The 27,799-nt window shown below is 46.8% G+C and overlaps 1 protein-coding gene across 1 annotated transcript in view; it reads left to right on the plus strand.

Annotated features, from left to right (window-relative positions):
• The first annotated feature begins 24,301 nt into the window (after positions 1-24,301).
• ABHD17C (abhydrolase domain containing 17C, depalmitoylase) overlaps positions 24,302-27,799 on the plus strand; it is a 30,956-nt gene continuing 27,458 nt past the window's right edge. The window contains exon 1 of the mRNA XM_009951955.2: positions 24,302-24,834. Within this exon, the coding sequence (XP_009950257.1) occupies positions 24,302-24,834 (533 nt within the window). The remainder of the gene's footprint in view (positions 24,835-27,799) is intronic.

Raw genomic sequence — 27,799 nt, forward strand, 5'->3', positions numbered from 1 at the left:
TCAACATCAAGCCGTGAGGAGGAGGTGTCTTTTTGGGACACTGACATACACAGGGGTTAAATGACTCTGCACCAAAGCAGATCACTGGTGACCCAAAATTACAACGTGGGAGTTCCTGACTCCTAGGCCCGTGCTCATTCCACTAGACCACACTGCCTCCTGAGAAAATATGTTTTAATGGTATCTGGCCAGCTGTGTAAACATGTCAAGAGACAACCATGTAAAACTGAGCTGCTCCCATCATGCAAGTTATAGTCTATTTTATTAGCAAGTACAAATCCTAAATCCCTCCTCCAAAATGACATTTTCACAAATGAAAAATAGGGAAATGAGGAAAAACAAAATAATTCCAGAAAATGTTGATGTTTGGGGCTACAGGTGACATGACCAAGTTCACTTCCCCTTGAACAGTGAGCCTGTTCCCCTCTGCCAGGCTCTGCTTTCCAACCTGGCTTCTTGTCGTTTTGGGGACAGATGGGCTGATGCCGATAGGGCGGATGGGAAAGGCACCTCGCCTTTCACCTTGTCAGGTTTCCTCAGCCGTAGAACAACAGCCTCTCCGCTGCTTCAAAATACATTGCTGGAAGAATCAAAGCTATCAGTTAGTGCATCCTGAATAATAATGAGGTCTGAGCACCCTCAGTGCTCAGCATTATGTTTTCTCATTTTGCCTGTATTATGGAAAGACAAAACTTTGCCTGGTGTAGGACATGGCCGGCCACCCAACAAGAGATCTTTATTCTTTTATTAAAATCCCCCTTTTCTGCCCAGGCATTGCAGGGTACAGAACAAGCGATGTATGTAACACCAATGTGACCCATCCTCCCAAACACAGTTGTAGCAACAGCCGATGCAATGAATTTTTGCTGGGTTTGGTTATAAAGAGCAGAGGACGGGCTGCCATTTACTACCACTCAGAGAGGATCAAAAGCAATGGTTTCGGGTAAGTAAAGTGGCCCGGCACTTGCTTGAGCTGATTCCTCTCTGACAAAATGTTTCAGGCTTCAGTGGGCCTCATGTACGTCTTAGAAGAAAAGCCACTGCTGTACTTGCTCCTTAGTTGACTGTCAAGGGCCCTTCTCTGGGCTGTGTAGGTGGCACAGGCGCTTCAGGACTCAAATCACTTCCCTTTGCTCCAGCGTGTGGGCACAGCTGCATCAAAACCAGTGACATTTCTCACTTCCGAACAGTTTGGTTCATGTTCTGGTGTTAATGCAGTTGCTAAGTGACAGCATTTCCCCGATCCCACCGCTCCATACTCCACTCTAAAGCAGCAGAAAGCTTTACCCACCGGAGCAGGCTGTGACAGCACGTTTCAGCTCTCAGCTTTGCTCTCAGCCGTGTATCGTGTTGTTCCTGCAGCGTTTAGCAGCAGCACTTGCTCTGTTCCTCTCCAGCAGTTACATGCAGAGCCGGGTTCCCTGGGGAGGTCCACCCGTGCAGGGCTGGAGATCCAATGTGCCGTTCCTGTGCTGCTGACCGCATGGTGACAACAGGAGAGAGGAAAGTTCACCTTCTGTGTCACTTGCAGCAAGCTCAGTCCTCAGGGGCTTCAAGGTCCACAGAGGTCTTCTGGGGCTGGAGTCTGAATGTCAGCAGTGCCTAATGAGCCAAGCACTGCAAAACGGCACAGCTCAGCTCAGGCTATGGCTCTGATTATTGATAATTGATTATTTTGTTCTTTGTTCAGTGGGATTGTGTTGGAGCCCGCGAGCTCTGCTCATGCTATCGTGTTAGGCAGTGGAGATAAAAATGAAAAGGAAGTCTCTGTGCCAGTGAAATACATGAAAGATGGTTCAGAAATTCCAAGTGTGTTAATTACGGAGGAATACCTAGTGCAGGCAGGAAGAAAGTTTTGAGTGTTGGATGCTAAAGGCCTGCGTTGGCAAGGCTGAGAGCAGGTATTTCTCACAGAGCAAATCGCAGGTAGGGAGTCTTCATGGCTTGTTTCTTATCTGGGTTTCCTGCTGGGACCATCACTTCCCTGATTGTCCCCTTCTTCCTTGCCCTTCCTTTTCCCATCCCCAGCCCTTTCTGGCCTGGATTTGTCTCCAAGGGGTGACCCCACCCGACGGGTGAGCAAATGCCTCTCTGGATGTGCAGAGTGCGATACGTGCGATAGAAGTACAGTGACATGGAGCTGACTCTGGCTGTGCTGGGCCCCAGCGTTAGCAACGCGGAGGCTGTAACCTCGTACACGGCCTTGGTGCGTCAGTGGAGCCGCTCAGCTCACCCGGCTGGGCACGTCTGCGCCTCTCCTGTGCGTTACCCCGGGAATAAAGACAAGCTGCCCGTGGGCGCGAAGCCCCGCGCGGTGTGGCCGTGCAGCAGGCGGGCTCGGGAGGCAGGGCTGGGTTCACGAGGAGATGCTGTTTGGTTCACCAGCCCCATCCCAACCGGGCAGCTGTTGGCAGCTGTGTGAGGTTGCTGGTGGGTCTGTCGGACCTGGCTTTCTTACGTGAGGCTCTTCTGCTCCCCTTTACACTGAGGCTGGAGGAAGAGCACCCAGCTGCCTCGTAAGCTGTCCGAGCAATGGACTGGCTCTGAATTTTGCTGACGAGGACTGCGGTGGAGGGTTTTTGTAGAGGCCCCAGCTCAGGGCAGGATTTTAGCAGGTGTTGAGGTCTCCTCGAGGCCAGTTTCCGGCAGGCTGAAAGCAGCCTTTCAGCGTTACCAGTGATGACATTGGGTGAGAAAACATTTTTTTTTAAACAGTAGGTTCTTCAAAGCAAGATATGAAAAGGAAAAAGTCCTTCTCAAACTAGAATTTGCTTCCTAGAGTAGAGCACCAAAAACTAATGAAAGCCAGATGCCTTCATCTGTCCCAGGAACGGGAAAGAGAAGTAAAGCTGACCTCAGCAGCCTGAAAATCTGCGGTTACAGGAACCTGCTCCTGGGCCCAGGGTCTCCCAGGCAGTAGAGGAGTCCGGGAAAGGCTCCCGGTTGTGACACAGAAACACAGTGCATGCAGGCAGCGGAGGGGACCGGTTCTGCTGACACAAAATGAAGCAGCTTCCACAGGCTGGACTGCTTCCAGGATTTGCCCAGAGGGGAAGGGAGGATGTTGAAAGCTGTTTCGGGGCATCCAGGACTCCGGTACATTAAATAAAGCCCTGATGAGTGCGAGAGCCTGGCCTGAAGGCCCACTGTTGCAAAAGCTGTGTAGGTGTTTAGGGTCCTTCGTGGATGGAGACAGCAATTAGGAGCTGAGTTGTGACAAGTTGTGTTACACAACCATCAAAGACAAGCCCAGTCTGGCCATCCATTGACACCTGCTTTCATATTGTGGTGCCAGTGTGTAAGGCAGCGCCGGGCTACGCTCCCATGGGATGTTCATCCTACCCTTCTGCATCAGCATTTTTCAGGAAAAGAGGTGGGAGTTGTACATTTGTTGATGGAAATGCATGAGCATGGCAGAAATAAGTCTGACACGCTTTCTGAAGGACCAAGGTCACCGTAGGAGTGTGTGTGTGCGCAGGAATACATGTCTAATGTAGGTGCATCTGCATGTATAAATGGATACACATGTCTGTGTGCATATAATCACTCAAGCAAAAAATATATGGGCTGGAAAATACCTGAAAGGGCTACAAATAATTGGTATGGTGGGCAAGAGAAGAAAGTGCCCCCTTTCCCAGGGCTCCTGCAGCCACCCCAGCTCTGCCAAAAAGACAATGGCAGAAAGCCAGGGGGAAAGAAAGGGATTGAGGGAAGACGAACCAGGCTGGGTGTCCTCTGTTTCACACTGAAAGTACAGAAACTCAGGGACTTAAGTCTTTTTTCATGAACCTTTCATCTGAACCGAAAGGGCTCATAAAAGCTATGCTCACTAGTCATGCCCCTGGGCTTACATACAGAGCTCAGACTGCGGATTTCATCCAGTCCTGCTGATTTTTCTGGGTGGAGATAAAACACCGATTTCCTCTCAGGAAAGTTCATCTCTTCCTGGGAATGGTTAAATAGTGCTGACTGCGTGTATACCTTCTGGGAAGAACAAGAGAGGAACAAACCCAGCCAGTTCCAGGTTTTGCAAGCGGTGCAGACATCGGAGAATAATCTTTAGTAATGAGAGACTGATAAGCACTTTGTCACAAAGGCATGTGCTTGACTGATCCTGAGGTCAGAGGCTTCTGCCCTGGTGTCCTGGTTCAGGCCAGAGAAGGATGCCAGATCCAGGCAGCTACAACTCTCATTGTGCTCTGGATCTGGCTCATACTCGTGCTGCCTGCGGGGGTGGGTCAGCACAGGCAGCACTTGGCATGGGGAAGCCGCTGCATATTCCTCTGCCTGTCCTAGCCGCCTCTCCTCCCGCACCGTCCTGGGCCCAGCTGTCAGGTTCTGATTAATGAGTGATCCACACCAACACCACACCGGTCCTCCAGTTACGCTGACTTCTAAATGGCACATAGTCCCGTAGACACATGTATGTTATTAGCATTGCAAGTCCAGCAGAGCAAGCAGCTCTTCATCATATACGCTTTCGCCAAGACATTATAGCACAGTTTCCACTTCCTGGCAATTAACTCAGTCATTTCCATTCAACATCAAGAAGCGCTACATTCACAGATAGATAGGTCGAGAAGTTTGGGAGCTTCTTATTCCAATTTGGAAACCCCAGCAAACTGCTATGCAAAACATTTTTCCTGTAATTTAAACGAAGAAAAAGAAAAGACTTCAGGAGTATTCCATAAATGGCTATTTTATCTTCCCTCTGTTTTCTATTCCCGTATCCCTCCTAAATGTAACACAAGCCTAGTATCATCCAAGCCAAGCATGTACCAATGACTTTGAAATTAAATAAAAGTGGGACTGGTTATTGATGGTATCAATAGATACCAATGGATATCTGACAAAGCTTCTCTGTATATCTAGGTTTTTTGCCATTTTTGTCATAAATGAAGTACCAATTTAAGATACTGCTTCAGATGCAGAGATGAAATGCAGCTGAACCTCTCCTGGAAAACAAATGCTGTCTTGTGTACCCTTGTACAGGTTTGAGGGATATAAAAGATATAAATAAGAGGGGGAAGATCTGGCAGGACCTCAATCAAAACTCTTTGCTTTGCCTTGTATCTTACCAGGACAGTCACTGAAGCAGATGCCTGGATTTAATGTGAAATGTTTTTTAAGGCTTTGTTTGAGAAAGCTGCCAGGAGCTGATGCCATCATTACCAGCACAGGTATTTATTGAAAAATCGAGTGAACTCTTTTCTAAATAGGTAAGTAAAAGACTTGCAGACTGGTAAAGCATGAGCAGTGGTGTTGCTCAGCTGACTGGGCACAGGCTTGAGTTTCAGATGACCTGGGTTCAGCCCTTGGCTGTGCTGTGGACCTACACCCTGTGACCTCGAGTTAAGGTCCTTCTTTTCTCTCACCCAGCCGCGGTGTTTGTCTAGCTGTGTTATCTCTGGGAATTACTGAAGACGGTAAGGTTAAGCATCAAAACCATAAATCACATGAGGAGCTTTTGGGGAGGGAAAGGAGGGCTGAAGGTGGATGAGTTTCCTCCAGCTTTGCTGCTGTCCTTGCCGGTACTGACTCGGTAGCATCCTGCATGGTCAGGGACGGGCATGTTGGACTCGGACTAGGCTGGGCAGGTTGCACAAAACACAGTGATCCCTGGTAGCCCTGGCTAAGCGGGCAGAGCCAAGCCCCTTAGCTGTTGGTCTGTTGATGGAGTGGGCCCTATTTATTCCCGTACGTGGGTTCAGTTGCAAAGTCTCTGCAGCCAGGACTGTTTTCAGTCTGGTGGCTGTGCCCAGAATAACAGGAGCAGGATGTCAGGGGGAGCCTCGAGAGCTGCTGCAGCACAAATACTGATCAGTCCCTAAAGAGATAATGTTTCCTGTCTCTCGCTTTTAAGAGAGCCTTGTGGGCCAACGGAATGGAAATCCTCTCTGTTTTACTGGTTGTGGTCTCCAGTTCAGGCAGGTGTAACAGGGACGTGCCTGTTTGCTGCTCCATTAGCTCTGGATGTTCTCCAGATGCCATTGGGGAGCCGTGGTGGCTCCTGAGAAAGAAAACATGCCCATGAAGGCTCATTGGAGTGATTACTTGCTATCCCACACCTTGGGAAGCCATTGCTATCTGTGGCTCTGCCCTGAGGAAGCTAGGTACCGGCTGGATAAGGGCCAGCCCTGGGCGAAATGGCCGGGCAGAGTGTGACAAGGGAGCCAGGAGGAAGGAAATGAGGTCAGCCCTGTGATCCACACCAGATGCACACTCACGCTTTGCTACGAGCTCGTTACCCCCTGACCACACACTGCCCTGGTCTGCAGCTACGGCTGCTGGGGGAGCTGCCAAACTTGGCAAGGACCCGTCCCATTCCCGAAGCTCCCTTTTAGGCATGAGGCAGCCCTTTCCCCAGGGCCCCGTGTGGAGCGGTGGTGGCTAAATGAGTAACAGAGGTCTCCCTGCACGGCCAGCCATAGCGCAGTGTCGAAGCATGGTGATTTGTAGGGACTGGTATGGTCCCTTCCAGGCTTGTGTGGTGGCTGATGGATGGCCAAAGCTGAAAATGTTGGCGATCACAGAAAACATTTGCATTGCCTATCAGGGCATGAAAAGTCATGGGGTTTAAAAGATACATCCACCAAGTACAACCAGTAAGTAGTTGCTTAAGACAGCCTGCTGCTGGGACAACCAAATCATGGCCTCAGGGCAAAGAGGGGAGAAGATCCTGTTCTCTGCAGGTCTGCTGGCAGCAGCCCAGGCTCTGTCCTGAACTCCTGCAGGACCAGGATGACTGCGATCCCAGGGGCTGTGGCGAAGGAAAGAGGAGGCGAGCTTGGAGAGGCGGCTCTGCGGGAGCTTCTGACACCAGGAGATGAGATGGAAGAGCTGGAGCTTGGCCTTTTCGTGACTCCTAGTAGCACTGATTTGTTTGAAGAAGTAGCAGTTGGAAGGAGATGGAGAAGAGCAGACACAGCTGTGGAGTAGGAGGCCAAAGGAGAAAGAGGCAAGGCAAGGGAAGACCACTGCTAGGAGACTCATTCAGCCAAGCCAGCTGCACATCTCGTGGCGTGTTGGGTTTTGGTTTTTTTTTTAATTTATTTTTATACTAACATACAATTAAGCTGATCTATTTGTTTTATTGATGTTTCTCTACTACTGAGTCATTTCCTGGGGGTGTAGGAAGAAAAAAGCATTTTTCTCAAAGCTTCAAAATAGTGTTTCAGGGTTTGGGCTGAGGATTCTTTGTTTGTTTCTTTCAATGAAAAAGCTACATTTAAAAAAGCATGAAAAAACAGAGGTTGACAACCCTTAAACTTCTGTGAGCCAGAGTTGCTCTTTGCTCACAGAAACGGGTGTCTATAATGGGTAGCCCAAAGCAGTGTACGGGGTGAAGGATGAGGCCTGCCAAAGCAGCCAAGCACCAGACTGCCTTGTCATCATACTCACCCGCAGAGGTTGATGCTTTTTCCAGCTCCTACACACGTCACTGCTGTCAGTGCCTGTCTGCTCCGCAGCATGCTGACCTTTCTTCTGGTTTACACATCAAAATGGACTGTTTTGGCAGCGGTTTCCCGTTCAGGAAGACACATACCTTTGCGCTGTAGTGGACGTAGGGCAAAGCTAGCTATAGCCCCTGAAGCTTATGTGTAGGTAAATGCTGTTGGTCTGGGGAAGCCTAGTGTGAAACAGTGGTGAGTCTGGAAATTTTTTTTTGCCAGAGAGCTATGAGTACAATGTGTTAGTTAGATGTTTGACTAATAAAAGTGGACGTTGCAATCATGCTAATTTGCTAGGGATTAGAGCCTCATTAAAACCAAAGAAGCAAAGGGGCTGCCAGCCTCAGCGCTAAGCAGCGCGCACTGACAACTGAGATGCACTGTTTTTTTGAAAATAAACAGCAGTTAACCACCTTGAAGGTGACGTCACACCACCCACAAACTTCACTCTATCCTGTCTTGTCTGTGGACTGGGAACAGGAGAGCCACTAGCCATGGCGGAACGAACAGCAAAAACTTCCATTGACATCAATGAGTCCTGGGCTCACCTTGTGGCCTTTTTTGTTGGTTTGCTACACACATCCTGGAGTACTTGGTGTCCAGAATGTTTTATGCGTAGCTTCTCAATGGAGAAGGAGGAAAATATACACTTCCAGTGTTATTGTTTGTACATCACACAGTTGGCATGAGAGGGACCATTGCTCTTGGTCGAGCACTGGTGTAATTAAGCTGGAAGTCAAACAGAGTCAGTGCAGTTAACTCAGATCCAGAGAGGCTTATCTCACTGCAGTATTTAGCCGGTTGCCCTCCCTAAATATCATGCCACGAAGCCAGCAGTGGGAGAAAAGAAAACATCTAAAGGTGTGCTCATTGACCCAGTGAATATGGCAGGAAACCACAAGAGGTATGTTGGGACCATGCACAAAGCAAACTGGATCCTGCCTCTGCTCCCGGATTCTCACGTCTTTCTTTCATGGTGCTGATGCTTGCTAGGACCCTTAGCACCACCTGATGTGCAGGAATACCTGGAATTAAGTGCTATCCTGAAGTGCTAACCCTCAGAAGTCAACAGGCACATGGTCAACATCAGGCGCTTGTCAAATATAGCCTGCCTGTGGAAAACAGCTTGATTTCTTATTCACAACAGACTGTATTAACCCATTGTCCACTAAATTGGCAAGGGGCAGTGATTTAACATTTTCAAGCAAAAGGAAGCAAGAGGATACTGATGACTAATTTCCTCCAAACAACGTCATGTGGGTCATCTTCCTCATACGTTGTTTGTTTTATGGATTAGTCTTTAGGTAGATATTCATATATCAACTATTATTTTCCGCTGTGAATTGTGGTTTTCTGCCCAGCAGCAAGTCCAGTTTCCAGGGTAAGTGGAAGCCAACTCCTTTCTAACTACGCAAAAGATGAATTGTGTTTCCTGCAGATTTAATGTCTCTAATGTTAGTGGTTGAGTAACAGCCGGACACAACGATGTCTTCGGTAAGGAAACATGCCAACAGTTGTTGCTTAGAAGTGGATAAAACTTACTTTTTTTTTAAATTTAAAAAAAAAAAAAAGTGTTTTGAATGATTTGAAGCTGCAATAACAGTCCTTTCCAGTCAAAGCTTACCCTTCACAACAACAGGATGCATTGCTCTATTTAAGCAAGTAATAATATTGGTTTTAGTCACTACACGTGCTTCGCTTCCTGTTGGGGGTATTGCACAGAAAACTAACTCGTTGCGTATCAGGTAACTAGTTCATTGCGTATTTACAGGTTTTATATACAGAGATGGTTTCCAATACCATCTGTGCGTAAAGAAAATGTATCTTTGCAATAAGCTAGCGTGATCTGTTTATTGGCTGTATGAGCTACAACGAAATTAAGGAAAGCAGGCTCTAAAGGACTGCGTTGCTCTGTTAGCATTAGCAAAGCCATGTATATTTAGGGTCTCAGTGCTTCTGACTTACAGTCAGAAAAATTTACTGTCACAAAATGTTCATTCTGGTTGTACAAGACCTTTCACCTAAAACTCCCAGTTGCTTAAAAGGCAATTACTGGGAGCAATGGCAAGATTTAGCCTAAGGACTTCTGCATTTGCCCTCTGCTAATGATCTGCTGGGATTCTGTCATTTCCCAAAACATAAGCATAGCAGCAGTAATTCTGATGTCTGTTGCTGCTTCCTTACTTATATTAACAGTTTATTTCATGGCTGACTTCCCATCTTGCCGAGTTAGTTTCTCCATGTCAGGCTGTACTAATGAATAGAGAACAGATGCTGAGCTCGCTCTCTTCCAGGGGAAAAAAGCACAAGCTCGGCTGAAATCAGTGGTGCTGCTCTGCTTTGACCCCGGTGTAAGGAGGAGCCTCGTCTGCCTTCAGGTAAATGCCCTGGGGCTTTTCTTTCAGCCAGGCAAGCGCTGCTGCTGACATTCTCCTAGAAGCAATTAACATTTCAATCATCTTTGTATTTCAGCAATGCAGTTCCTGTCATAGAGCAGTAAGACACGACAGGCAATGCCCCGTGCCTCCGAACTGAGAGGCTGTAATGAGATCCCGAGAACCTCCCTTGTGGTGGAGGACAGGCTGGATCTCTGCACTGCACATGTAGTGCCATGCTGGGGAAGGAAACGCGTATCAAAGCTGGTGAGGACTTTTGAGTATGTAAATCAAGGCTGTGCTGTGGTCTCCGTTTTAATCTATCTACACACCGGTGGAGGGGTTTTAATCAGAAAACTATCAACATTTGCAGACCCAGGGTTTCATTCATCATTTGAAGTCAGACTGAACATCTGCCAGCCCAGCAATTGTTTTAACATTTTCCTGCTGAGCTATCCGCTGCTGGGAAGAGGAAGGGGGGTGTTAAGCCACCATCTCACCCCAAGGGTCAAGCTTCCTTGTCAGTGTAAATCGGGAGCCTCCTTTCAGTCCAGTGGAGTTAGAAATAAAACCATGATCAGAATGGACCAACCATGCTTTTCCCCAATGCCAACAGCCAAAAGGGGAACTAGGTCACACTAAACAGTGCGCTTAAAGGGAAAAAGAACCTCAAGGGGAACCTTGTCATTGAACTTCACCTTGATCCTCTTGCCACTGAATCACGGTCCCTGAACACTTCAGCTCAAGCCATGTTTAGCTCCTTTATCACTTACACCCCTTTTCCATCCTGTTCGCTCCTTTGGCCAGATCTTTCACTGCGGTTAATTGAGCTGGTTTCACTGATTTCTGTGAAGACTGGCCAAGCCTCCCAAGCTGGAGAAGCAGGTCACCGTGCATCACCTACACTGGGGCTTCAGGGGGAGTTTGCCTTGATTCTCTCTTAACTGAGGAGCCTTTCTGCTGACATGTGAAGCTGCATTTTCACCTCTATTTCACCAGACTGTGACAGGCTTCCGTAGGAGGAACGCTTGGGAAGTGGTGTGAGGAAAAGGAGGGTCTGGTGACTCAACATCTGTGCGAACCATGCGTATGTTGGTTCAGATAAATTTAACTCGGGACTTACTCTGTTTGAGAAGCTTCAGAGAGAAAACAAAACCAGCAGATTGTAAGTCCCCAACGAGGGGTTTATTGCCAAATGGATGCACCACATCAAGCGCTTACAAGAAACAAATGTATCCAAGAGGGAGAAATAATCCTTCTGTTAAAAATTACTGCAAACAAAACTGTGAATGTTGCCATCACTGTTGAAATTTGAACTGTGACAAAGTGGAATTTCCATCCCTCAGAAAACTGCCTTTTGGCCCAAAGTGGGAAGCAGAAAGCTTTCTGTTTAAAAAAATAAATTAATTAACAGAAGCCACAGGATCTACCCTTTAAACCCATTTACTTTTTAGACCCATTTTCTTTTTAGACCAGGCTAAAATGATGCTGTACTGTATTGAGTTGTATTTATTAAGCTAATGATCAGCTCTAAAATGACCCAGTCCAGAAAAAAAGGGAAGTAACTTAGTGTTACTCATTTCAGTGGAAATACTGGACTGTTTCAAGTTAAGCACCAGATTAAGTACTTAATCAGTTCAGAGCCAAGAATCATCCAATTTCTGTAAGAAAAAAATCAGTCCCATCTCAGTACAACTAAAGAAGTGCCTTGTACTTTAACCAGTTTTCCTTTTGAAATATAGACAGTAATAGCAACTTGTGAAAACAGACCCCTCCCAGGCTGAATCACAAAGATGCTTGGCAATGAACAGTAAAATACAGGTAGTGACGTTTGCTGTAAAACAAAAGAGCCCCACTTCACCCTGGTACTCCCATATTCTGCTGTAATGCTCTTGCCTAGAGTACAGTTGCAACTGTTTTTCTTAGTATAGTGTGAATGACTCAGCCCAAAAGTTTTTTTTCCTCTGTTCCCCCCAAGTGACCAACATGCAGGAAGAGGAAAACAATGTGTTTCACACGGGAAGTTTTCCAGTATCTTCATGAACTGGTCAGACCTTCCTCCTCTGCTTTCCAACTCTGCAATACTTCTGCTGCAAGCTGGTAATGGCTACGGTTGGACTGAAAAGGGATGGCAAAGGGGACCAGCAGATACATAGAGCTATGGACCGTTCCTGGTCCACTATTCAACAGTGCCCTCGCTCCCGAATTAACTCCAGCGTCACCATGAAGCTAGCCAGCCCCCCATCTAGAACGCAGCTCTGGCATTTAGCACAGTTGCCAAAAGCCTTGCTGATGCGAATCAGGCTGATTGCCTGTGGGGTGGGGGTGTCTTTTGATATCCAGTGCACAAAGATCTGTCAACCTGGTCACCACTCTGAAGGGTTGTGAGGCATCATCTCCTATGGCATTTGTAGAATCCCATCTTTATTACCTGCTGACAGGCATAAGCACCAAACTCCGTTTTATTATTGAACAAAGTGAAAGCAGTGACATATTCAGATTCTTGTGGTTGTGGGAGAATGTGTGCTTAGCTGTAGGACAGCTCTCAGCAAATTGTGACTGTCACAGAATTGTTCCAATTACACCATCATTATATACGCAGTTAATATGTGAAAGCCAAGGGAGGCAAACATATGCTTTGGGTTTTATCTTCCGCACAAGCCTCTAATCTTTCCTCAGGAAATTACCATGTAGCTTATCAGTACCGTGGCGTTAATTTTTAAAACCTCAAGACTTCAACCAAAAGGAACTGGCCATTTACTGGTTTTCTGTCTTATAAATGTAGTTGTTGCTACCTCATTAACTATTTAGCATCCTGGCAGTCTATTGCAATGAGCTTAGCTTGGCAGAACCTCAGGGTTGTAACCCCTGAAGGAAAACGTCATTGCTCTCCGTATCTGATAGATTTTGGTTAGTAGAGGTTTAAAAGCAGCAGTAACAGACCCTTAATAAGATATGTTTGGCAAGAAGAGAGAAAATAACTATTAAGCTGGTTACATCTGGTTTTCCTTCTTTTTGCCGTATCTAATTGCATACTTAACATTAATCTGCTTGGATTATTTCGTTTCTGGGTTTAGCCTCCACATCACTGTCACTGAATTTCATTACTGCTACTTCACCAGTAAATAATGTCTTTTTACCTACATACCCAGTCTCCTGCAGTCAAAGTGATGAGCAGCACGCCTCTTCAAACACCCTGTCAGACAAAGGTAGGAAGGATGACTAGCTAGCTCCGTTCAGCTCTGTATTGCCAGAGAGTTCGTATGTGCAGAGTCTGATAATTACATATAAAACAGTATGAGATTTTGGAAGATTGGGGGCAAATCTGTGGAAAGCTTTACGCACTTCAGAAAAAAACTACCTTTTGAGCAAGCGTATTTCCCCTAAAGTACCTCATATATAACAACAGATGTTGCCCAGCAGGATCAGCAAAAAAAGGGGAAAATATTTTTTCATAGAATCACAAGTTGGTTGTGGGTTTTTTTCTGGCTATGTGAGTCAAGAAAAAGATAAATGTTTCTTCTCCTTAGAGAAATGCGAGAGTTTGCTTCTGTGGTCATTTTTCAGCATTTGGGTGTAGAGGGCTGATTCGTGGGGCATGGGCTGGGGGAGGGTTGGCAGGCTCCCATGCAGCAGTGCCCCTGGTGCCCACCCATGGCCCAGCATAAGGGGCTCTCAGAGAGACTCTCTCAGTCATCCTGGCTGGCCAACAGCCCTATCAGTGAGTGTCATCTATAGAGAAGAAGGGGTCTGAAAATAAGAATATTAAGTGCTTCCTAAAAAGGCCGGGCTGATCTGAGCCTGGCCCCTGTAGTCACCGCTGTATTTGTTTGCAACTCTGCAGGTGCCGAGTGTGTTGATTGTATTAGAAGTGGATAAATGCAATCTGATAAGGACAACTGTGATGTTCTGCGTGTTGGTAGGAATCATGAATTGCAAAGAAATGGGGTGAAGAGCCAACAAAGCAGGCAGCAGTTGGCTGAAAAGATATGGGGGTGAGAGTGGATTGCAGGCTCAATGGGAGCCAGCAGTGTCATGCAGCTCTTAACAAAAAAATAAAAAAAAAAAAAGAGGAAAAAAGGCAAACATCATACTGGGATAGATCAGTGAAAGTACAGTCTATAAGCTGTGAGATCATCCTACTATTCTACTCAGCATGAGTAAGGCCACAGCTGGAGCACCATATCCAGCCTGGGGACACGCGGTTGAGGACAGTTGTGGGTCAGCTTGAGAGAGGCTAAGAACAGGAGTGACTCAGAAACAGGAGTTACAAAGAAAAGTTGAAGGAACTGCATTAATCTGAAGAAATGACTGAATCGAGGTAATGATAAATATATAAATAGTGCTGTGAAGAGGAAAAGAGACTATTCTTAATGTCGATTGTATCAAAGGTAGTGGTGGCCTTAAATCGTAGAAACACATCACTTTTGGAAATTAAGAAAAAAAAATGCCAACAGGAAGAATGGAGATACAGTAGAATAGGTTGCCTGCAGTTGCCTCACTAGAAGTGTTTAAGAACAGGTTAAAACATGTTGGTTCGGTATGGCATGGGTTTGCCTCCAAGCAGCACTGGGAGACCTCTGCAAAGGTCACTCAGTTCTACTTTTTATGCTTCTGTGCCTGGATGTAATTGTATTGCTTTTTTAGACATCAGGGAGCAAATAGAGAAGACTTTTCTAGGAAACTTCCCCTAGACTACGAACATCAGGGTTTGATCTTTCGGAAACCACAATGACTAAAAGGCAATGTGTGGGAATTCAGTTTGCCAGCCAAATTACTCTGAGACAGCGCAGGGGACTCTCTCAGCTCAGTTTCCCCTCTTCTTCTCTCTGTTCTCAGAATTTCACCTTGGGATAAAAAGATGCAATATTTGGGTTTAAGTAGGGAGTTGGTGAGGAACAAAGCCAGAACGTGTCTTTTCTGCTGCCTCCTATCGCTCTTCTCACAGAGAGGAGCATCTCTGTTCATCTGCTTCTACCCTAAACAAAATCCTTCTTCCATTGATCCCACATGCCCGATCCAGTCAGCCAGTGCTACGTTCAGAGTATACTCGCTTTTCCCGCAGCAGGTTTGGTAGTTTCACCTCTTCCTTCCAGATTCATTTTGCCAGGGTGTCTGATTTTTTTATCTATTTGCCATGTTATATATGAGGTACTTCAGGGGAAATATGCCAGTTTTCCCCCATTTGCTGCCAGAACATCAGGGTGGAGAATTCAAGATGAGTATCACAAAAGCAAAGAGCAGGCTTGGGGCAGGCAGCTGTGCTTGATGTCTCGCTGTTGTTGCCATAGGAGGCAAAAAGAGTGTCACCAGCACGTAGTGACAGGTAAAGTAACCCCCAGCAGCACCACCAGAGAAGAGGGAGTACGTTCCACAGCTCAGTTCCCTGCTTCCTTATGCGCTGATAAAAGCATGTTACCACAACAACAGGTTTTATGCCAGCTTTCTAGGGAGAACAGGGGAGATAACAGCTTAAAGAGAAGGAAGGGAGGAGTAGGTGATGCTTGACAGTTGGGCTATCTGCTTTCCAGCCTCACATGCATGCTCCAGGTGAAAACATGTGACCTGCTTCTCAGATTTACATCTCTCAGTGAGTCCAGGGATGGTCTCAGACGAATAGCATTTTTTGGTTTGTATGATTTGAGAAAACTGAGTTTGAGTGATGTCGAGAAGAAAAAATCTCTTATGGGAGATAAGAAATAAGAAAGAAAAACCACCCTTGGCCCTTCTGTGCTTGTACTTTTTAAAAATGAAATTCAAGTGGATTATGACAGATTTATTCCAGCTGAAGAATACAGTTCAGAGTTTGGATGTGAAGATTGTCTTCATTTGACAGATAGTTGGAAGTGTACACATGCTTCAATAAAGCATTGCTGATTTCTGACAGACAGTAGTACGCATAAGCCTAAACATACTTTTCTATTTTAATTACATGATCAGTACTCATGAATGGGAGCTTGAGCTTTATCTCCACTGACCTTGAAAATCCCCTGGAGGTTTATGATGAAATGAAGCATATGTTTTCTGGTGATTTCTGGAAAATGAGGAAACATAAAAACGACTTATTCTAGTTTTGATTTTTTTCAGGAAAAAATGTGATACACCATCAAAGCTTCCACATTATTGCAGGAGAATCTGGAAATTCTCCACTTAGTTCCTGTGACATACATGGGATTTGGCAGTCGTATGCAGATATTCAGATTGGGATTTCGTACATGACAGCCTCTCCCCTGAATATCTGCATGAGTGTAAACCACATGAACAGTAATTCTGGCTCTCGCTGATATATCAGGTCATCTTAATAGATGAATTATTATAATGAATGAAATGTATGTCTACACTTTGGTCACATTAATGACTGTGTAGTAGTGTAGACATACACAAACTAGCTTTTAACTGATAGCTTAATTATTGGTCTAGCCACAGCAACACAGAGCACTGGCTCTGTCTGGATTTTGTTTGGTAGCAATGCCTCAGTGCTTACTCCAGTTTCAGACCTGAATGAGGCCACCTTTAGAGGGCCCAAAGAGTCTTTGTTACACCCACGCTGAATGCATGGATGGGAGTGGAGTGTGAATCAGCTGCCCTCCGAAGGTCACCACTGCTGCTGGGAGCCCAGCTGGAAGCCATGGCTCCCAGTGAGCATCCTGGATGTGTCAGCAGAATAAAAATCCTCACCAAGGGAGAGGATGGAAAAATGGTGGACAAGGACATGCATGCAAAAAGAAATACATCTGTGTGAAAGTGCTCAGCAGGAACTAATTGGCCTTTCACCCCAAATACTAGGTGACTGCAAGGTAGATAGATGAAGTGATTTTGATGTGGTTTTCTACAATTAGTATTCCTCTTTTTTTAATTTGTTTTTCTCTTTTTTCTCTCTCTCTCTCTGCATTGTCTTCATAGCCATGTCTTACTATTTTTCACACTTCTTTTCCCTAAGGCTCTCACTATGCTTCTTCCCAGTTCTTCCCAATATAGCTATGCAGATTTACAACCCCTTTCATTTCCCATGACACTGCTTACATTCACAGGGCAAAACCCAGCCGTTTCGTGCCAGTTTATGCAGCCATCCTCCCCACCACTCCTGAATGACTCTAGACTGCTATTCCCTTGAGGACTAAACTGGATTGGGATTTATTAAACCCTTAGCCCCCTGTTTGAATGATAAATGGCCTCAGGCAGTAGGCGCTAAGGTGAATGCACACTGCTCCTTTGTAAAGGCACAGTAAACCACGCTACAGAGTGCACTGCCCCAGGCATTCCTAAACTATCTTGTCCTGTGTCAGCAAGATGCCTTAAGAACTCTCTATAGAGCTTTCATTGCTCCATTCTCCCTCTGCTCCCACCCTGTGCATTTCAATGCAGTAAGGAAAGGATTTCATCCTTAATTGAAATTCCTTTCATCAGCCCAGATATAGCCTGAACAAAGATACTGACATGAAAAAGCAGTCAAGAACATATCTTTAAAATGTCAATTTGCCAGTGACAGGCATAAAATGCAGTCATTGCAAATCAAGACTCTAAACCCTCATTGTATATCACATAGCTGCTGCCACTTTCCCCCTTCCACTATCCCTCCCCTAAGTTTTGATGTTTGTACATCTTTGTTTTCCTTTCCACATTCTTCTCATACTGTATTCACAGCAAATCTGAGGATAGCTGGGTCTTGATTAAACTTCTGCAAACCTTAGAGAAAGCTCTTTTAAACCCTGAACAGTGTCATTTATCTTAGACTCATATTTCTGAAGAAATCGATCATTCAAGCTCTGTGGGTTTTCCTCTACTATTTTCCCTTTTTTAATTCATTCTGGTAAAGTAATTGATGCACTTTTGTCCATACAGACCTGTAAGTTTAATGCTACATGGGTCTGCGTGGCAGGAAATTGCTACGATCTTGCTTGGCTGCAGAAAGAGAAATAAGAAATGTAAGTTCTTTCCACTGGCACAATGTGGGGAAGGATACACCCAACAGAAAAACCTAAGTATGGGCCATCTACTGAAGGCTATATTTAGTTTGCTTACCCTGGGTGACTAATTTAGGTGTTACATCTTAAAGTCTTGACTATACAGAGACCAACTCTGGCAGCTTGTGTGACTGGAAACATCCACCACCCTCTTGAGCTTCACGGCCACGCTAAGCACAAGGACCACCTTCAGCTGTCTGCAAAGGAGGCTGCTGCGTTGGACTGCCAAGGGTGGGTGAAGAGCCATGGCCCCCGTGCCTGCTTTGCTCATGGCAGCATCTTGGAAAGGAACACGGTGTGCTGCTGCCAACAGGGAGGCTGGTCTCTGTGGGGTGGAGGACCTGTCATGTCCCAGAAGCAGCAGCTACTGCCCTGACTCTCCCTTCCTCCTGGCAGCAGGAGCAGCAAGGCCAGCCCTCAGGGGCTCGCTCTCTGGCTCTCCTTCCTTGCTCCATCCCTTCCTTCTGCTCTCTGCTTCCTCTGCAGCAGTGGTTTAGCATTAGCCTGGCACTGGTTTGCTGGGGGGGAGCAACAGGAAATTTTAGGTACCTCTCTGAGAAACCTGAAACTGGCTCAATGTTTCTAAAGTGCTGTTCGCTTTAAAAAACTTAGTTATCAACACCTTTTTATTACTCCTTATTAGTGCCTAGAGTTTTAGCAGTGAAGCGAAGAAGAAACAGATCAAAAGCCAAAATCTAACTGTACAACTAAAGACCAGCAAACAGAAGAATACATGGAAACAATGAGACGCTGCTGGTCGAAGTGCATAGTGTAGGCATCACTTTCAAATCCTGACTCCCCACCAGCTTTGGCTGCATCGCAGCTTCTGTCTTGAGGCCTCTCCAATACATCGCCATCGTATGATCCCTCTTTTTTTATTAGCTCCACTGGCTAATGCTGTGCTGGTAGCACATCCCAGACAGCGTTCTTGACTTCATTGACAAGGTTTTCAGTGTGTCCTCACACAACTTTTTATCTTCTTGTCAGTAGCACCAGAGTGATACGTGTCTCCAGTAAGTTCCTGGTGTCACCATCTGTTGCCCACACATTGTCTTTTTCAGACACACCACTTCCCCCTACATCTGCTTGTGTCTGAGAGGGTCCTCTTCCATCCCCTGAGCAAATCAATTTTTCTCTTTCCAATCCCTCCTTCAAGCACACCTTTGCCCAGAAACTGCAAAGAACTTGACAGTGACTTGGCTGATGAGAAGACAGCCAAGTATGCTGGTGAATTGTGCTTCATTATTTCCCCTGCCACCTCAGTTTGGTAGACTCCAGTGTGATCTCTTGCCTTGTGCTTCAGCTGCAGAAGACATTGCTTTTTCCTGTGGATAACTGCTTTAACATATTGTAGAACAGGCCTGGGATACACAGATACTAACTTACATGAGCAGAAAGAAATACTACTTGCACACTTCATGCATGGTTTGTCCAGGAAATAAGCAAAAATGCACCGAGGCACTTCCTCGTCTGAATTTGGCATTTGTAACCAGTCCTGCAATCAGATGATGGCTGCACGTGTGCAGGTATTAGATGTGGACTGTTTATCCAGCTGTAACAGTCACGCAGTTGGCAAGCGGCAGCAGGAAGTCAGGCATGGTTAGTGTTTAAGATACATAATCTTCACAATGCTGCTGCCAGGTGTCTTCTTTGGCTTCAGTCTCACTGTCTTCTCGCCCATTCTTTTGTCTATCCAGTGTTCAGGAAAAGGAAGTGGACTGCAAAGTGCTCTGCCCTTGTAACAGGCATGGTGGAAATAATCAAGGATGTGGTGGAAATAATCAAGACATAACCAACCACTGTGTGCTCTATTTATTATCTTTACCTTTTTGGTAGCTATTTGAAGATTTTCCTGCTCACCTGAGGCATCTTTCTAGGTCCATTAACAGTTAATTAAAGGCTGATAGTAAAAGTCTCCCAGAAAACATGTTTTCCTGTGGGTTACTTCCCAACTCTTAGTGGGCTTGACGATTTGTTTATTATTAAATGCTTGCATATTCTACCCTTGCAGGCCATATATTAACATTTAGTGAAGAAGCAGGGTACTTCACTGAGTCTTAGTGTCATGTTAGTTAGAAGGCACAGCAGTAGGGACATCTTTATTTACAGATCATTAAAAAGATGAGTTCTGCGGTAACAGAACAAGCAGAAATACTTGTTTTTCTTGAGCATTTTCACAGTATTTGGTCAAGTGAAAACTATGCAGACGCCTGCTGGCTGCAAAATGAAAAAGAGCAGAGGGAAGTATGGAGTTGGGGGAAAAGAGATTTGAAACAAGAGGCGCTGCTGGACTGAAGCAGTAGTATCGAGGGGAACGTGCAGAGGAAAGAGCCAAAATAGCCACTCCTCAAGGAGCAATTTCAGATGTTGAGCATGAGAAATACTGGCACACTCCCTATCCGTTGTCCTTCTGTGCCCACCATAGCTGAGGACCTGCACATAATGACGTCAGAAGACTTGCACATCCTGGAAGTATCCTCAATCCAAGGGGAAGTGTGAGATCTTTAGCAAATGAGGTGGCTGAGAGGAGGGAAGCAAAGCTATCCATGGCAGTGGAAGTAGCCAGCATGGTTGTTTGGCAGACTACTGCAGTTAGGACAGCTCTAAGACTTGTCTAAAACATCTGGAGAACAAACCAAGCTCCGGGCAGCGACGCGGACAGGGTGCGTGTGACAGGCACAAAGCTGTCTGTGCTCAGCTTTCCACAGCCACCCCTTCAGCCCAGCAAGCTGCAACACAACCCCCCAGGGCTTCTGTGGATCCTGGAAGGTTAGAGATGTGGCTGCCGCTGAAGCACACAGATGGATGGACAAAATTTATCTTAATTTTCACTCTCTTAAGCACTTGTGCATTACAGGTCTCTGTTGACAACCTGGGATACAGGACACACACTAAATAAGCACTAATTGTAAGTCCTGATTGCTTTACTTTCTTGAGCTACAAACTCATGAACACAGCGTTTTCAGTTTGCCATGATGGCAGCAGTACTCAGGAGCTCCTTTTTCTTACTTCTCTGTCCTTCTTATCTAGCATGATTTCCATTTCAGTCACTCCCACTTGCTCCTTTCTTCATTTTGTTCTCCAAGACTTTGGCAAATGTTATCTTTCTTGAGGAGGCACCCTCTGTGGGTGGAGGCACCACTGTGCAGGAACTATTTTAGTGCACGAGAGATGGACTGAGATTAACGTAAACTACCAAGCCTATGATGAGAACAATGAAGAAACTCTAACAACTAATAAGGTTTGCACAGCCCAGTTCACTTGAGGAGCAAATTTCATGACACTTCCCCCTGGATTCAAAGAGGACACTTTAATCTCACTACTATAAACATGACCTAAGGAAGGACGAGGGTGGAGCATGGGAAATACTGTCCTTTTAATTGTCTATTCTTTGGAGCAGCAATCTACTCATGATACAACAGCCTCTGCTCTCTGGCTCCAGGCAAGTCGTACAGCCTTTGAAAGGGTTCTGAGAAATGTTAGTTTCAGTCGGTGCTACATGCCCAAATTCCAGCTCTTATCTTGGTTTCAGTGTGTGTGCAGTTAGAGGGACGCGTAGCGGCAGCACTAGACAGGCTTTTCTCAGATCTCATCCGCCAAATCATTTCTCAGGGTATATCCAGGGTTTTCTCAGGGTTGTATCAGTCTTCCTGCACTATGTATCAATAGTGCCTCTTCTAACAGCGTAGGTGGAGCTTGAGGCTGTTTGTGATCCCCAAGGGATTTCACAGGGTTCCTCACTTATCTAGTCTGTATTTTCTTTATCCAGATTTTTCTATCACATTCTACAGAGCAGAAGCCCCTTTCATCATTCCATCGGATGTCCCAACAGCCCGTAGGCAGGGCACGTTGGACATCTCTGCCACCTGAAGGGACCCAGCGTCAGTAGGTGGGACGTGCTTCATTACGCTACCTGATCTCTGGGCTTTGTCACCCTCCCAGCGGGACATGCCTGGGACACATGTAAATGAGTGCTCTCAAGAGGAAACAGTCTGCCCATGCCAGAGGACACACTTTCAAGCTGGTTGGAGATACACAGCCTTCGTTTTCTCCCTTAACAGTCACCATAGACACTACTATTGCTGGCTGAATTTAGGACTTCTAAAATTCCCATTGTTAGCAAAACTAAAGATTGATGAGGATGGGGGTTGGTCTTACTTTTGACATTCCAAAGACAAAGGAACATCACACATGACTGACCCTTTTGTATATGGGTTTTGAACTAACTTTCTTACAGTTGGCAAATGTTTGCACTGAAAGAGAAGTTCATCTCAAGATTGTCACTGATGAAATGACCTCGGCTCAATGCTCTTCTTGAGTTTTTGAAACCTTCTTCCTCACAGGTAGCAAGTTGAGTAATGGACAAACATTAGAACACCATCAAGGGGTGAAAGTGCGTTGCATGCCTGAAGTCAGGACACTGGTTGGATGTATATGAATTACACAGTAAGTGCAGCTGCACAAGCGTAATTTTCTGTGCATTTTCACTTGGGCCATGTTACAGGGCTTTTTTCAGCAAGCACACAGTGCTGGTTAATTAACTTACAGGTATAGTTATACCCTGTGTTAGTACGTTACACGTAAATATGATCAGTTGTCTTTTGCTCACAATCTTTTGCGTTCTGCTCTCCGGGTCAATGAACATGTTAAGAGACACAGTACCACAATCACCGATTCATGGGTTCTGCATTTGCCCTGAACGATTTGCTAATTTAATCAATGAATTATTTGGGATATGGGTTATTAGCCTGATTTCCTAAGGAAATGAGGCTTCTGTAATTGTACGGTTTTCTTTTAAGTTTTCTGTGGTATCCCTTGAAACCGATGACCAGTATCAGCCAAATCTACCAGATTTAGAGGTCTCTATAGCTTTCAAGTCTGGGATGCACAGCACTCTAGACACCAAGAGAGCTGAGCTGTGGGCGCTACCAGCTGAAGAGCGGCTCTATTTGCATTTCTGCCCGACTGCATCGGCAATTCTCTAGAAGCGAGCCTCAAGGGCACCGGGTACCCCTCACCCCAACTGCCGGGGAGCAGCCTGCCGGCCTGGCACCACCAGGCGAGCGGCCCGCGACCGGCACCCTGGGCCCGCCATGCCGCGCTGCGCGGGATGAACGCGGCCTCAGCAGCCAACAGCCCTTTCCTCAGGGTGACCCGAGCGCGCTGGGGCTGGAGGACTCGGGAGCAGCGCCCGGGGATCCCGAGGGCTGCGGGAGGCCAGAGGGGCCATCCCGAGGAGGGCACAGCGGCCCCGGCCGCCAGCACCCAGAGGCCGTAACCCCCCGCCGCCCTCCCGCCGCGGCGCGAAATGGCCCCCCGCGCCCCGCCTGCCCCTCACCCGCTGCGCCCCCACCCCGGGCGCCGCCGCCGCGCATGCGCGAGAGGTGGGCGGCCGGGGAGAGGGCGCGAACGCTCCTGCTGCACGTGACGGCGGCGGCGGGGGGCTGCCTTAAAGGGCCAGGCGGCGCGCTCCCCGCTCGCGCGCTCGCGTCCCGGCTGGGGCTACGGGTGCCCGCTCCCCTCCCCTCCCCTCCCCTCGCGCTCTGCCCCGCCCCGCCCCGCCGCTCCCCGCGCACCTGCTCGGCGCCCCGGCGCAAGGCCTAGGGGGCAGCCGCGAGCCGCGGCGGGCGCTGCGGGCAGTGCCGGGCACCCGCCTCGTCCCCGCCGGCACCTGCGGCGGGCGGCCCCGCTCCGCGCCCCGTAACCCGGAAGCGGTGCGGCTGCGAGGAGGGGAGAGCGCCGGGACATGGCCGCTGCCTGCTCCTGCCTGCGCGCCGCAGCCGGCATGGCCCTGCCCGCCGCCACGCGCGGCTGAGCCTCGACCTTGCCTTCCCCTTCCCGACGGATCCTCCTCCTTCTCCTCCCGCCGCCGCTCGGACGCTGCCTGGGCCGGGGCCGGGGGCGGTAGCGCTGAGGGCGCGGGGGGGGCCCTTGCTGCCTTGCGGGGGCCGCGGGGCCGGGCGTCCCTGGGGGCTGGGGCCGGTAGCGGGGTGGAGCCGGGCAGGCGGCGGGGGCCGCGTGTGGTGCTGTGGGAGGGGGGAAGGCCCTTGCCTGGTGCGGCTGCATGTTCCCTGCTGGGGGGCCGGCTCCAGCGCGGGGGGCCTCTGCTTTTAACGCTGGAGCGCTGCACTGAGCCGTAGGATCTGGGGATTCATTTTATAACTGTGTACATGTACGTGCGATGTCTTTTTCTTTGAGGGGGTGTAGGGTGGTCGTTTAGAGAGTTGCATTGACTGTAGCATTAGTTGTGGGATTTTTAAGGGCTGGTTGTACTTCGTTTGTGTCTTGTGGGGTTTGTTTTTTTTTTTTTTTCTAGAAGCACGTTTTCAGGCTTTGAAGACCCGCACTATTTTTTCTGAACTGTAGTTCCTCCAAGGTTGTCGTTGTTTGCGTTTTGGGAGGGCAGCTGGTACCCTTGCAGGAAGGTGTGCAGGTTGCGTTGGAGGAGGGATCTGGGTCGGTTTGGTTTGACTTCTTTCCAGGATAGGTTAGTTTTTCTCCAGTGTCTCTGATGCCAGAACAAGGCCCCAGAATGAACGGTTTCTCTCTGGGCGAGCTCTGCTGGCTGTTCTGCTGCCCGCCTTGCCCCAGCCGCATCGCTGCCAAGCTGGCCTTCCTGCCCCCGGAGCCCACCTACACCGTGCTGCAGCCCGAGCAGCAGCAGGAGGCCGGGGCGGCAGCCGGGGCAGGGACCCCGACGGGATCAGGCACCTGCAGCCTGCACTTGAGCGAGCGGGCGGACTGGCAGTACTCACAGCGGGAACTGGATGCCGTGGAAGTGTTCTTCTCCCGCACGGCTCGAGATAACAGGCTGGGCTGCATGTTCGTACGTTGTGCCCCCACTGGCCGGTACACGCTGCTCTTCTCACACGGTAATGCTGTGGACCTGGGCCAGATGTGCAGCTTCTACATTGGCCTTGGTTCTCGCATCAACTGCAACGTCTTCTCTTATGACTACTCTGGCTATGGGGTGAGCACCGGCAAGCCCTCTGAGAAAAACCTGTACGCAGACATTGATGCAGCCTGGCAGGCCCTCAGGACAAGGTAAATGGATATTGGGGACAAGGTATTTCTGTATCTCTGTTTAATCCTAATAAGTCCAGCCTCTGCACAACTAACCTGCTGAGAGGTGAAGGGGAAGGGTTTGTCGATGGTTTGCGTTATTTTCGTGGCCTCACCATGTGTTCTACTGACAGCTACAGTGTGATTTGCTGGGTGGCTTCAGTTGTTAAAAGGCTGCACAAACCTTCATCATCCTTCTAGATTTAGGGGTTTATTCAGCTGGATTGTGTGTTAGCCATTGCTTCGCCATTGAGAATCTCCATCTTGAGCAGGAGATGCTGCACTGGTTGCAGTTTGAGCTTGCAGGGTGCAAAACCCCTTTTGTTCAAGACTTCCCCACCACTGTCTGCACTGAGAGGTAACCCAGGTGATCCAAAGCTTTAACTGAATTTGGCAGTAGCCTAGGCTAGTGTTTACCAAGAAACTGCTGGTGTTCTGTGATGCATCTGGGATTTCACACAAGCTCGTGCAACACAGACATCTTTCTCTTTTGGCAACCAAACAGCTTAGCAAACTGGGTAAGATAGCAGGGTGGAAAGAAAAAGTGTTGACAGGTGGAAGTAGAGCTGGGGTTTCTGCCAGGAGGAGGTGCTGAAGTAGGTGGCATCCAAAGGGCTGGAGCAGCAATGAGAAGGCTCTGGCAAGGCGGCATGGCCAGTGGGAACAGGGAACCCTTGGCTTCTAGGAAATTCTGAGCAGAGCTGCTGCCTCTGGCTCCTTGCTACGACTGTTTGCCATCCCTAGGCCTCTGTTGCTTCTTCTGTCCACAGAAACAATGAGCTCCTTTTGCTGTTGCGTGTTTCTTAAAGTAGGACCTTGCAAAACGTGTCCTGAAAGAGAGCTTTAAAAAGCTTAAATTGTTGCAGCAGGGCAAGAGAAAAGAATGATGAACATTTTCTGCTCTTGGCTCTGGGGTTGTGTAGATGAACATGGCTTATGTGAAATGAGTATTTAATGCCTATCTTGGGGATACGTGCCAGCTTCAAAAATAGTGACAGGAGTTGTTACTAATTTAGATAATTGGCTTTTCGAGGATCCAGGGATTGGTCAGTCATGTAGTCCAAACAGCTTTTGACATTGGTCTGCCCAAGTCAAGTTAAGAGCATGGGGAAGAAGGGTGTAGGAGGAAGTTACCCTTTCACAGCATGTGTTCTGTCTGTTTGATGAGCAAACCAGATTCTGGGTTCGTTTTCCAGGACTCTCAAAAAAAAAAAAAAAAAAAAAAAAAATTTACAAAAATAGGAATTTTGCTTGAATGGAAAGAATATGGGTTTATGTAAAGAAATAGTTTTCACATGCTGTATGCAGAAGAAATTATTAAATGCCAGTGTTATGCATATGGATGATGTAAATAAGGTTTTCCTCCCTTAAAATGCTATGTCTAAGCCTAGTTAATGTTTGTCCTTCAGTTTTCTCTGTTTCACTTAATGTTTAGTTGATTATATTTTTTTTTGTTTAAAGCCTTCTAGAGCTCTGAAAAAGTGCTTTAACATCTGCCTGGAAGTGCTCCTGTCTTGACAGGCATTTGGGACGTGTTTAAGATCTACATAGATGTAGAAACAAGGAGTTTCTTCATTTCAGTCTTTTGAGAAGCCTGACCCAGCAAGCAATGCCAACACATGCCCAGCTTGCTCTGAGAGGATTGGGCTCATTCTATTAAAGTGTGACTGGAGGAAGTTTGTAGTTTTATATTAGAGTAATTTCTGTAGTTTATACAAGATCTCAGTTCTGCTTTCCTCCTTAAATTGAGGGGTTGAAGTTTGCCAGCTCTTGCTTTGCTGTGTTTGTAGGTCCTGTATCTTAGTGCTACCTTCAGACTGCTGTTAGAGCTGTTGTGTTATCAATGGTTAGATTTTTGGGAGCCAATGGGTATATTACAGTATTTTAGATGCCCAACAAAGAAATTGGTTACTGTAAAATGTAAGCTTAAAAAAAAATCGATTCTGCCTGTTAACAGATGACTGTCTTCATATAGGTATGAGCCGAAACTAGTGTTTCTGCTGATGAATTCTCTAAGTAGTAGCGTGAACTTTACGAGACTGATTATTTCTTAGCCCTTTCTACTTTCCAAGTAGCTCACAATTAAGCTGAAAAATACAAGTCTGCCTCTCAAGGTAAAATGTCACATTATACCACTTCTGCTGCAGCAGTTCATTGGTAGGTTCCAAGAGTTTGTGTGTGCTTTCATTCCTAATGCAAATTCCTAACATTTGGCCTGTACTCATGTGGTAGTGAACTGTAATGCAGAGTTGAAAGTGAAGTCTTTAAATAGGAGAGGTTTGCTATGCCATTGAAAGCATTTAGTCATCTGTGCTAAGTTCTGTGGGAAGCTGCTGCTCTTCTGAATCCACCAGACGTTCCACCTGGCAGCAGAAAGGAATCACAAAAATGTTGGAAGTCTGAGATTTTTTTTTTTCTTCTTTTTAAATTGTGACTGCAAGGTACAACTGATACTTAGCAAATACTAATTTATCAGTGTGTTTTGAAAGTTGCCCTGAGTAAGGCAGGGATTAACCCTACACTTGGACAAAACAGATTGCTGCCAAATTTTAGAAACAATGGTGAGCTGACTGTGGTTGCAAACATGGCTGCAAATTTTGACTGTATTTTTTTCAAGGTACTGAAATGAGGATCTTGCTATCACATACACATTTAGGTATGAAACCTGACATAATAAACAGTTATAAAACTATCTTGTAAACAATGGATGAAAAATAAAATCAAGTTTTCTTGTTCTGTTTCAATTGGTAGCTTATCTTTGGAGAATCAGTGACAACTATTGTCCATTCTTTTAGTCTTTGTAAAGAGTAGCTTGTTTTCCTTAATTCTAATTAAAGGAGTATCTCTCCTCATGAATAAAGTATGGTCTTAAATGATAATTTTACTAATTATCAAGTTTGAATGCTGACTGTGTTTCAGCCCAGGTAAAGATGTTGACATTTTATTC

The sequence above is a fragment of the Leptosomus discolor genome, chromosome 11 (assembly GCF_034619465.1).
Source record: "Leptosomus discolor isolate bLepDis1 chromosome 11, bLepDis1.hap2, whole genome shotgun sequence".
Taxonomy (NCBI): Eukaryota; Metazoa; Chordata; class Aves; order Leptosomiformes; family Leptosomidae; genus Leptosomus; species Leptosomus discolor.